Here is a 12,549-nt window from a genome sequence, read left to right on the forward strand (position 1 = left end):
AGGGGAGAGATCGACGCAAAAAACAACCCTGCGCTTCACTTGGAACTGACTTCGCAGTAACAATGGCAACCCTGGTTACTACACACTCACATTCTTGGATGGAGACAAGAGCACTGAGAAAAATGTCACCGATACTGAAATCAAAGTATGTCAAAGGTCTTACCCACTGACGCACAAACGCAAACTCCTCGCGTGATTACAGAACCACATTGTGAAACGTTTCGGCGTCTCAGCTCGACTCTTACTAGGCGTCACTGGCAATTGCTAAAGTGATTTTGATTCTAATGATAGTCTAACAAGAATTTTGTACTACTGATGAACAAAAGACCCATGAAAACCCGGCGTATTATCTCTATGGCTTTTGAAAACAGTCTTTATGAGAAACCAAACGCATTTCAGAAAAGGGACCTTGACATGCCTGGCGGTGCAAGATCTACAGGCTAAATATCTGTGTTCAGAAACGCTTTTGCTCTCTCACCACGACTATTCTCAAAAGTCACAGAGATGATTTGCTTGATTCAAAAGAGAGAGAAAGAATAAATAAATAGATAAAAATCGGCCTTAAAAACTCACGTAACTTCACCTATATACAGCCTTTTGAATGTAGCGGAGGTGTGGCGCAGAAGTGTCTCATAATATTGCCCTTAACTTCACCTCTTCTCCCGCCGCAGTTTGCTCACCTGACTCCAGGCAAAAAGTACACGTTAGAAGGGAAGGAGTGCTTTGCAACAGTGCACTGTGACATACTGACGACACTTGAAGAATGGACGGAACCAGAGAAGCCACGAGTGCTGGAAAAGACAGAACTCCAGACAACAACAAGACATCACCATCACCATCCAGCTGCCCGTCCTGCAGAACCCTCCAGGGTCTGTGTGACTGTGTGTGTGTGTGTGTGTGTGTGTCAGAGAGAGAGAGAGAGAGAGAGAGAGAGAGAGAGAGAGAGAGAGAGAGAGAGAGAGAGAGAGAGAGAGAGAGAGAGAGAGAGAGAGAGAGAGAGAGAGAGAGTCTTATATTTTGCTCATATGAAGTTCTATTTATACTATACGTATTTATTTGAGTGTGTGTGTGTGTGTGTGTGTGTGTGTGCTGCGAAAAAAGCCAAAGTTCATGTGTTTATCCCGCCGGTCATGCTCTGCTCGTACCCTAACCCACTCAGTGATTGGTTACTGCTGGCAGAATGCACTGGATATTGTTGAGGAAATACAGCGGCGGCGGCGACGAACATCACACAAGGAAGCAAGACACTGAGGAGAAAGCACTGGTAATGGTTCGCACGGAAAGGGAGAAGGAAAGGAAGGAGGCGCAGGCAAAGAGGAGGAATAGTCGTTCCGCTGATCTAGGCCAAAACGATCACTCGTTGCGAATTGTGGCAAAGATCGAGGTGGTAAGTGTGTGTGTGTGTGTGTGTGTGTGTGTGTGTGTGTGTGTGTGTGTGTGTGTGTGTGTGTGTGTGTGTGTGTGTAGTTGACACTTTTCACTATTTACTGAAGGGGAAACTGAGAACGGAGACTAGGACCACAAAAGACAGTATACATATTTTTCCTATTTCTATTGGCATTAGTACACTAAGCATTACTAACTACTAAGTAGGAATATGAGGATGACACGTGACTCGGACTAAGGCGAACAGAATGTACACAGGTCAGTTGGAGATTAAAGCTTCTAAATCTACGTTCGTTAGATAAACGTAGAGTAAGAGGTGATCTGGTAGAGGTATTTAAGTGGTATAAAAAATATAACAAGGTGACGTTGACAAATTCCTTAAGGCTAGTAAACTGGAAAGCACGAGAAGTCCGTCGGTCCAGTCTTGAATCAGTCACATTTCAGAAAGAAAGGAAGAAAATGGTAATAAGAGAGAGGAGTGAACGACTGGGTTAGGCTCAAGTAATCAGGTTGTTAGTGCCGCGTCAACAAGGACCTTTATAAGAATACTAAATCAATTAATGGATAAAGAATACATAGACGGATATACATGCGTAAGTACGTAGGTGTGTTTTGCGAGTATGCAGGGATTTGTTGTTCTTATGAGGCAAGATTATGAGCTACTGTTGCAGGCTTGACCCCGTTGAGTGAATCCGAGAATGAAACTAATGGCCGTGGCTTCCGCAGGTGGAGGACAAGGACCCCGAGGAGTTAGTGGTGGTGGGAGGCGACTGGCATGGAGGGAAGGGTCTGGAAAGCGACACTGAGTACATTGTGTTCATAGTGACGGAGACCAGGGCAGGTGAGTGAGTCTCTCTCTCTCTCTCTCTCTCTCTCTCTCTCTCTCTCTCTCTCTCTCTCTCTCTCTCTCTCTCTCTCTCGCTGGAAATTCGAATTATATATTCCTTACTTGTTAGTTTTATCACTTATTTTAACATTACCAGTATTTCTGTGCCTCATGACCGTAGTTGTTGTGGCACCATTCAAAATTTTTTTTAATCACTTCACTTCTCTCTTGGTGACCTCTTAATCCTCCAGTGTTCTTACGCTCCTCTCTTATAGTCGTGTTTCGCTTCCGCGGTGTTGATGCGTTCCTGTCTTATGGTGATGTTTCACTACTTTTCCCCCTTCCTCCCATACCAGGTCCCTACAGTGAATACTTCTCGTGCAAACCAAGGATTATGAGGACAGCGAATCGCCCTAAAGAGCCCGCTACTTAGGGGGTGACCGTGGCCCTGTGTTCTGCTGCGCTGTTCCTCATTTGCTTCATTGCACCACTGCTGGTGAGTGTGTGTGTGTGTGTGTGTGTGTGTGTGTGTGTGTGTGTGTGTGTGTGTGTGTGTGTGTGTGTGTGTGTGCGCCCCCCCCCCCGCTCTCTCTCTCTCTCTCTCTCTCTCTCTCTCTCTCTCTCTCTCTCTCTCTCTCTCTCTCTCTCTCTCTCTCTCTCTCTCTCTCTCTCTCTCTCCACTCACAGCCTTGGCTTTTTCCCACTGCGTAATGCAGCGCCCTAAGAAATTAATGAAAGAAAAAGGAGTAAACAAAAAATCATAAATAACAAGGTAGTGATGTAGATAAGGTAACAAAGTGACATAAAATTCATTTATGATTCTAGAAACTGATTGTAGTTTTTTTTTTTTTCATCTCAACTTTTTCTTATTTACTTATTTTTTGTACGTAACGTAATATACTTGTCATTGTTTTCGCTAATCATTTTTTTTCTTTCCATTTGGAAAGATCTCTTGTTCTAACACAGGAAGCAGCTTCCGTAGAAGAGTCGTTGTAACCCAGTCAACAAGGAAGGTAAGGCATGAAGACAGGAATCATGCGGACCATAACTAAGGCCAGCATTCAGAGACCCTTTGTTCTCTCACCACAGCGACTGAGGTACTGTCAAAGACGACTACGATATGTTAAGACAAGTAGAATCAACCTTCCAGATACTATATAATGGTTTAGGGAATAGACCTCTGTATTAGATAGCTAGTATACTCAATAATTTTGCTCTGTATTGATATCTCTGTTTCCTTATTCTTGAAATAATTAATAAAATGCTCAGCAAGCAATATTCTCTGTTGACCGTCGTAGCAAACAGTGTTGTGGTGATTCTTTGCTCGATGGATTCTGTTACTACGAAACCAAGTCTTTTGTGTTGATTCGAGTCTGTACTGGTGATAGGCACCAATAAACCAAACCTGGTAACTGCTACATTCCTCACCTTCCCCTGGGCTCACTACACAACAGGTGTGGTGTCTTCAAAACGAGAAGAGAGGTGTGTTGTATTTCAAGCCATGGGCATTACTTGACAACACAAGAACATGAGGGAAGCTGCAAGAAGCCACCAGGCCAACACGTAATAGTGGCATCATGAAACATATCTATTTGCACCTATCATCCTCACACAGTAATTAATCTAATCTACTTTTGAAGCTCAATAATGACTCAACACCAACAACTTGACTAGTAAGTCTACTCCATTCACCTACCACTATCTGAGAACCAATTCCCAATTAGAGTGGTAGATTGAGGAACACTGACCCAAGACGTGGCAGCAAAGGTCCTCCGCCTACTTCACTGAACGGGAATGCACGGCAAGTATGATGTTTAACACCATCATTCAAAAGGATGTCAATCATAACTTCAATATTTGATTGCAGGTAAAATTAAAATTGGACACACTGTAGTGAGCGTTTGTTTTCGTAATAATTAGATTTAGTTACTCTGAATCAGTGTCTGACCATGCAGACTTAATTAAGCAGAAATATCAAAGGAATTAAAACTGCACATAATTAGGAGAGTGTTCTGCTCTTCTTAGGTCACTGAACGTTAGCAATGTAAGGATAATATTATCAGTTTTGCCAATACTATTTTGTGAAGTTTGAACATATCCACTTCATCACTAATTCATGACATCGTATTAGCTGCATTCCCTCCTTGAAATGACCAGTTATTTCCTTGACCTGATTCCTGGCGCCCATTTGTAGAAGACTGTCAGATTCACCACTATTATTTGGTAAAGTTGAAACACATCCACTTCATCACTAATTCATAACATCATATCAACTGTGTTCCTCGCGAAGTGCACTCCCCTCTTGAATAACCCATTGTTTCCTTCACCTGACTCCTGGCGGTCATTCATCAGATACTGAGATGAAAACGTTGTGTCAAATTGGCCCACTGCCACGCACACGCTCGCTCAGCAATTACTTGCACGTAACGTGACATACACACAAAATAAAATAAAAAAAATAAATAAAAATAAATAAATAAATAAAATAAAATAGATAATTGAATAAAATAAATAAATAAAAAAAATGGTGCAAAATTCTACATCTGCCGGAGACTTGTGATGACCCGGCATTTCATTTGCTTTCACCACAGCGTAATCCTCTAAAGCAAGCTGCTACGTCACCTTGTTTTCCGCCGCAACCCCCCTCCCCCCTCCCCCCCGAGGATGGCGTCACGCTGCCTGGTGCTGGGGAGAGTTTATCGTGCAGCAGATGTGAGCACATTCATGAACCTCGTGATGTCTTTTGTCGCGCTGTGATGTAAATCCGGAACATGTTTGCTCGGTGGTCACAAACGAGGAAAAAAAGATTGACCTTTGAGTCCTGTGGTGTCGCTTTCCTAACGGATCGCTGTAGCCACACGTGCTCTCTGTCGCCGCGAGTGCCAGGTGTGTGCAGCAGGTGGGTGTGAGCAGAAGGGAAGGAAGAAGAGGAAGAGCAGGAGAAGGAAGAGAGGGACTAGCGTGAGGCGAGGAAGACAGTGAGTGAGGGAGTGGCGGTGATGAGCGAAGGTGACATGCACAAGTGAGAAAGGCGGGTTGAGTGGTTGACGGGTTGACGTTGGTGGCGGCCGCGGCGAGGGAAGGAGAGACGGGAGTGGGAAAAGTAGGAATAAAAGAGAACGTAAAAGGAGTCACGCAGGAAAGCAAGAAGGAAAGACCGCCGTGCTGTGACAAGAGTAAAAGTGTCAGTAGGTTTGTAGCGAGCAGGGAGGAAAGAAATGTGTGTAGCGTAAAACTGAGCTGCGAAAGAAGAAAGAAGACAGGAAAAGAAAGAATTTGAGATGACAGGGATGAAGTAAATAAGGAAGGAAAAAGAACATGGCCAGAGAAGAAGCTGTAAGAGAGGAAGAGGAAAACAATATTATAATGGAGGAGAGCAGAGTAAAGGAGACGAGGAAAGGAAGGTGTGTGAGCGACACCCACACGAGGCTGATCAGGCAGCAGGAGGCGGCGTGAGAGGGAATATAAAAGTGAAGGAAGAATAGTACGAAAAAGTAAATAGGCAGGTTATCAAGCAAAAGGCTGCATGTGACTCGTTATTCCTGAGTGCTTGTGAAATGCTTCCTTGTTGTGTTGCCTCGTGGAATACAGCAATTGTTCGCTGATAAAGGAGACCCGAGGCTTGGTTGTATTTCTTGTTTGTCTGGTGGTGTGTATGTTTTGTCCTTGAGTTAGAAGCGTATTCACCACCCTCACTCACTCACTCACTCATCCCATTCTTTCTTAACACTCTTCCGTACATCACCAGGCTGCCCATCACTGCCACTGTCCCTCTCATCACGTCCCACCGCCCGCGCCCCCGCCTGCAGTCACTCGAGGAGGCAAGAGGGGGAGGTGGAGGGAGTGTTCTGGACAATCACGTGTTGCCATATTGGAAAAGTTAGTTAAGTGTAGTTAGAGAGCATAACTGGAACATTTCAACCAGATCCTATTGTACTAACAGCCAATCCTCTCTTACCGTCACGGGGAGAGAGAGAGAGAGAGAGAGAGAGAGAGAGAGAGAGAGAGAGAGAGAGAGAGAGAGACGGGCACATTCTTATTAGTAAAGGGGACAGAACTTGTTTTTCATTTAAAAGCATTTCTGCACCTCAGTTATAGCCAGCCTCTCTCTCTCTCTTTCTCTCTCTCTCTCTCTCTCTCTCTCTCTCTCTCTCTCTCTCTCTCTCGCTGCCCACCTGCACCCACACAGCCCCGCTTCACCCCGCCACACATCTCCACTCACACAATCCCGCCCCGACTCACTCCGCCGCCCACCTGCACCCACACAGCCCCACCTCGGCCTCCGTGATTTGTTATAACCAGTACAAGGTTATTTTCTTTATCCTGACTGTTGCAAATAAAACTCTTAATGGCCGTGTGGAGAGCGTAATGAGTGATCCTCCCGCGTCACTCCCCCCGCCCTCACTCCTCTCATCACTCTCCCTTCCTGCCTCCCTCCTTCCCCCTCCCTCCCGATCTACCGCACCATCTCCCACCCCTCCCTCTCAATACCAGCGTGTCATTAGCGGCCTAATGAGCCTTACCGGCAAACGGTAACACTTACCGGCAGCGCGGCAACACTTCCCAGCACACGACAGCACTTCCTGGCAGCAAGGCAGCATGGCAACACTCCCGGCAGCACGGCAATACAGTGCTGCACTGGGATCACGACGATCTCTTTCACTGTGTAATTGGATCACGGCAACAACAACGTAACAGCAGAACATCAATGACATGCGGCCGCGGCTTACGGAACGAATTTTATTCACTCACAACACAGTAATTTTGTCACCGCACCTCAGAACTTAACACATTTGAACACACAGGTTTTCCTTTCTCGCATCGCCATTATCGCCCTTGGTGCGTGTCACAGCCATCAGTAAGCCCGTGTTTAGGCAGTAAGTCAAAACCAAGTACCGCGCTCAGCACCAGATCGAGGGACACGCCACGCTTCACCACACCGCCACACGCCATTCACTTCACTGCACCTCAAGGAAAATAAGTAGCAGGCAAATCCTGACAGAACCAAACAAAACAACATCAATATTAATAAATCCTATACCATAAACCTTCTCTCCCTCACTGGTTTAGGGACTCCAGTCGCCTATACTCTGAGAGGCTCTCAGCTCACAGCCGTGATCGCGCATGTCCACCACCCGCCACCCTCGCCACCACCGACCCAGTCCATGAACACGAGACACGAGGCGAAGCACCTTCTCTCTAACGACACTGAAGGCCTCCATACTATCCTCATTGACTCGCCAACACTCTGAACGCGCACAGATTAACCATCTAGTGCCGTCTGCCTCTGTACACGCCCTCCACACTGGCCTCCTGTCCCACGCCAACAATTATAATTATCTCCGCCACCGCCTCCACGTTGCTGCTTCCAAACACCGCTGTCACTAGTCCTTTTATAGTACTAGTCACACACACACACACACACACACCAGGCTGAGGTGCAGAGGCGCGTGAAAATATTTAGGTGGAAATAAATCAGAAGGAGGTGGTGGGCGTCTCTGTGCGGCAATGGTGTGACTACGCAACGTGCAGGAGTGGCGGCTGCTGGAGAGTGCAGGGAAGTTTTCAAAGGCGACTGGGAACACTTCAACAACGATGACAAAAATAAATGAATAAATAAATAAACAAAATATTCACACGTCAGCGAAAGTCAGAACAATTAAATGCTCCGTGGTAAAGTGCTTGTCTCATTGCTTTAAAGTTATCATTTCGAAACCCGCTTAGATTAAATTGTTCAGAGAGAGAGAGAGAGAGAGAGAGTTATATTGAATACATCTTCAAATGCTTCGCTTCAAGCTTCGAATCATTGCAATATTTTCTTTTTCTTTCTCTATTTTTCTTTCTCCTCTTTTCTCCTAGATCTCAACTGAAGCTTATCGAGAAGAACAAATGTCTCCTTCTACAACGTGTTTTAAGTCAACACCTTCTTTTTCCCTTCATTACTATCTATCTATCTATCTAAGAAAAGAAAAAAAAACACCTGCCACGTATATATTGAAGGTAGTGGGAACGCCTGTGTGGTTTTCAATTCATGTGTGTGTTCGTCTTAGTATTAAGTGGAGAGAACAAGCGGAGGAGTCGTCTTGTTATGCTACGTCTTTCTTACATCGTGACGGCCATTCAGTTAGTGGTGGTGGCGGCGGCGGCGGTGGTGGTGGTGGGTAGTAATTGTGGTTGTGGTGGTGGTGGCAGTTGTTGTGGTAGTAGTAGTAGTAGTAGTAGTAGTAATAGTAGTAGTAGTATCTTTGTTGTAATAGTAGTGGTAATAATACTTGTAGTAGTTATGTTGTTGTGGTCGTGGTTATGATTGTAACAGTAGGGGGAATAGAAGTAATCATAATAAGTAATAAAAATAACAATAATAATAAAAATAATAACAGTATCAGCTTTATTATTGTTGTAATAGTAGCAGCAGTAATGATTGGTGGCTAACAGAAGCCATCAGTCAACACAACGCCCCACACACACACACACACTAACAGAACGCCCGATACCTGGAGAGAATCTGGCGGTGCAGTGAAGCAGGGGCGAGACTGACGTGCCGGAAGGAGAGAGCGCCGATGACACCCTCATTGCCTACACCCTTGAATCTAGCGCATCGCCCGGCCGCCCTCTGACCCTCCTGCCTTCTGAACTAAGCCTGGAGTTATAAATTTACGATTTTCCTGCCCTGTTTCTTATTTTGGTAACGAGGGAGGAAATAGAGTTGAATATATGAGTAATTGGGACATGGAAAGCGTTAAGGGGGACAGCAGAGGGAGAGACAGGGCCGCCATCCCACGTGATTACGGACTGATAAGGATAAGAACACTATCAGACAACAGACCCCAACAGTGATGAGGAGGATGAAGCGGTGACTGCCCAACGCTATGCAACTGCCGCCCCGCCCCGCCCCGCCTCGTCTCATTTCTCTCCACAGTCTTATCATTCCACATCATTGTCCACTCCACTCACTCTGCCTACCCGCCTGCCTGCCTGTCTCTACACCCAAGCCTTTCTGGAAGCTGACTGGAGGCTGGTGGATTGCTGCTACATTAATCTTAGTCACGAGAGAGAGAGAGAGAGAGAGAGAGAGAGAGAGAGAGAGAGAGAGAGAGAGAGAGAGAGAGAGAGAGAGAGAGAGAGAGAGAGAGAGAGAGAGAGAGAGAGAGAGAGAGAGAGAGAGTTTGGCTCAATTAATCTTTACTTATTTTATTTTTAGTGAGTCAAGGCGTCGCAACATTGAGGTCACGTCACAGGCTAAGGTTACGGGGATGAGTGCTACTTCTCCCGCTGAGGGGGGCTAGTATTACATTTTGAGCTGTTACAGAATTTATTGGGTTAAGGCGTCACAAAAACGGAAGTTATGAGGTGCTTGATATGATTATGAAAGAAAGCGCTGTTGGTCCTTGAGCTTGTATCTCCTTACATGGCAATGGTAATGGCGGCGGCACGTCCAAACTCACTGCCTGTACATGCATATTATCACTACTGTGTATTAATATTACTACTGAATTATACGTTACCATCACTACTACTACTACTACTACTGCCAAGCGACCTCAACCTCACCTCACCTGACCTCCTATCAACTGTCTGCCTACGGGGAAACACCTGCGCAAACATTACTTTCCTTGTGTATATATTAGTGAACGTACTACAGTCCAACGTGAATTATAAGGACACTAATGTTTCTCTAACTCTGAAATGCCTTTGCGCTGCACTCCGACTGCTTACAAAGGCTTTAGTTGAAACTACTGGTCTTTAAGGGTTCTTTTTTACGGTTCTAATGATAGATTAGCAAGATTTCTACTTTTTTACCGGAGAAACACTCCTGAGAACCCAGCTAATCATCTTTGTGGCCTTGGAAAATAATCGTGATGAGAGCAAAGCGTTTTAGATTACAGCATCTATACTGAAGCTTAATGAGTCACGAGTAAGTAATGCACACACACACACACACACACACACACACACACACACACACACACACACACACACACACACACCAGTTATAGAATTTTGTGACTTGTCTCTGATCGGCACACACACACACACACACACACACACACACACACACACACACACACACACACACAGGGACAGTGAAGTGAGTGGCAGTGCATTGTTGTCACCACCACACACCACCACCATAATACCACACCACGATACCCTTGGCTCTCCACTTGTTTGTTACCCACCGCACACCACCTACAGGCCCGCCCGCCCATCCATCCACCCGTCTCCTACCCACTAATCCATCCATCCACTACTTACTCAAACACATCCACCTATCCACTCAGTCATTCAGCAATATTCACCAACTCACATCCACCTACCCACAGCCCTAACTCCCCCAATCCCACTGTATATTTTCAGAGTAACAACTACCATATCATTAAACTGTGCTTTACTATTTTGTTTATCACCCCACCGCACACCACCTACAGGCCCACCCGTCTCCTACCCACTAACCCATCCACTACTTACTCAATCACATCCACCCATCCACTCAGTCATTCACCCATATCCACCAACTCACATCCACATACCCACAGGCGTAACTCCATCTATCCACCGACTGACGCTCACACACACACACATTTACTTCCATTACCTCACCATCCAGCCACCCACTCAACCATATCCAGGACGCCCTGACCACCCTGAGTCTGCCCAGCTTGTCGGCCAGACACCGAGAGACCCGGAGAAGTTTGGGAAGGGCCTGCTGCCCCACCTACGCCTACGCCAGATGCTGCCGCCCGACGCGCCTCGCTCGGTCCGTTCCACACGAAACCACAACCAGAAGACGCACCTGAAGGCGCCGCACAAAGAGCGATACCGCTTCAGCGCGATGCCCACCACGCTGTGAGTCACTAACAGTTAGTTCCTCTCTCTTACGTTTAGGTTTAAGCCTCCCCAAACCCACTGCATGTTTTCAGTGTAACAACTGCCATACCAATAAGCCGTTTATCATTATAATCTTTTTATTACCCACCACGCACTACCTACAGGCTCACCCACCCATCTACCCATCCGTCTGGTACCCACTAACCCACTTGACACTTACCCACACTCATCCACTCATCATCCCATTTCTACCCAGTTTAAAGTTTAGATGTTGCTGGAGATCAAGTAAAGATGTCCTCAGTTTGATTGATAATTCGGGAAAATTGTACCAAGTGGCAGTCAAAGGCCTAAACACCTGTTATACAATTTACATTATTCGTCTCTCATCGGCGCCACACACACACACACACACACACACAGGGCAGTGAAGTGAGTGGGAGTGCATTGTTATCACCACCACACTACACCATCATAATACCACACCATGATATCCCTGGCTCACTGTTTCGCCCTGCCGTGCCACGCGAAGCCCTGCCCCACCTCGCCGCTGACAAGGTAAGAATTTCCCGTCTCTCCCCATCAACATTAAGCATAATCTGCAGGGTTTTACAGATGTTTCCAGGTGATATTTAGACTCGGGTGTACAGGAGTAATGGAGGAGGAGGAGATGGAGGGGGAAGAGGAAGAGTGCGAGAGGGAGGAAAGAGGTGGAGAGGTACGGAGGAGAGGCGAAAAAAAAACATTTCGGCCCAAAATAGACATCGTTTTCTTTTTTTATTAATAGAGTTGGAATTGTTTTGATATTTGATTTAGTATTATAAAACTATAACAAGTTACAATTTGCAACAAAATCTGCAGTAGCCGTTGTTGTTGTTTGTGGATAAACATAACACTCGGTATTGTATTGTTTTTCATTTTTCTTATTAGCACGCCTAGGATTGATTTAGTATTTAATTTAAGACTTTAAAAAAATATAAGAAATATATCACCAGTAATGATATCCAATAAAACCTTGTCTAACAGCTCGTATTTTCAAATTTGATGTGGATCAGCTGGCGGATTTAAAACATTATTTCTTTTATAGGGTGAGGAATGTGCGTTTTCTTTACTTATCTGTAAAGTAAAAATTTTTTTTATTCAGAATATGTAATATAATCTAGTCTGGCTGTGTTTTACATTTCGATATAATGATTTTTTTGCCCCCGTTTGTAAAAGTTCGTGGAAGTTTTCTGGAGTTTTCATTATTATTACTGAGTTCGGTAATCTTCTTATATTCTGGGTATTCGGTAAAATATGTTAGCTGAAAAAATATCATTAATTACGAAAAGAGAGAGAGAGAGAGAGAGAGAGAGAGAGAGAGAGAGAGAGAGAGAGAGAGAGAGAGAGAGAGAGAGAGAGAGAGAGAGAATAGAGGAAAACCTAGACCAAAACACAATTATATAATTACATATCAATTACTAACGAAATAGCAACAATAATAACGATAATAGTAATAATAATAATAACAA

The 12,549-nt window shown here is 45.1% G+C and overlaps 1 protein-coding gene across 2 annotated transcripts; it reads left to right on the forward strand.

The window, feature by feature from the left end:
- LOC135092730 (uncharacterized) lies at positions 1-3,555 on the forward strand. Of its 2 annotated transcripts, XM_063991393.1 has the most exons (6): positions 1-145; positions 672-869; positions 1,180-1,387; positions 2,113-2,227; positions 2,569-2,708; positions 3,160-3,555. In XM_063991393.1, exons 3-5 carry the CDS (start codon positions 1,181-1,183, stop codon positions 2,643-2,645), a joined length of 399 nt encoding a protein of 132 aa, XP_063847463.1. In that variant the 5' UTR covers positions 1-145; positions 672-869; position 1,180; the 3' UTR covers positions 2,646-2,708; positions 3,160-3,555. The 2 variants fall into 2 exon arrangements, with proteins under 2 accessions (XP_063847463.1, XP_063847454.1); XM_063991384.1 differs by lacking the exons at positions 1-145; positions 672-869 and having other exon boundaries at positions 1,040-1,387.
- Positions 3,556-12,549: the final 8,994 nt, after the last annotated feature.

The sequence above is a fragment of the Scylla paramamosain genome, chromosome 3 (genome assembly GCF_035594125.1).
Source record: "Scylla paramamosain isolate STU-SP2022 chromosome 3, ASM3559412v1, whole genome shotgun sequence".
In the NCBI taxonomy this organism is placed as follows: domain Eukaryota; kingdom Metazoa; phylum Arthropoda; class Malacostraca; order Decapoda; family Portunidae; genus Scylla; species Scylla paramamosain.

Bases quoted from the DNA above. Each gene is read 5' to 3' on its own strand.
- LOC135092730 (XM_063991393.1), top strand. From the start codon at position 1,181: ATGCACTGGATATTGTTGAGGAAATACAGCGGCGGCGGCGACGAACAT. The intron at 1,388-2,112 runs GTAAGTGTGTGT...TGGCTTCCGCAG, and splicing joins TTGTGGCAAAGATCGAGGTG to GTGGAGGACAAGGACCCCGA. The intron at 2,228-2,568 runs GTGAGTGAGTCT...CTCCCATACCAG, and splicing joins AGTGACGGAGACCAGGGCAG to GTCCCTACAGTGAATACTTC.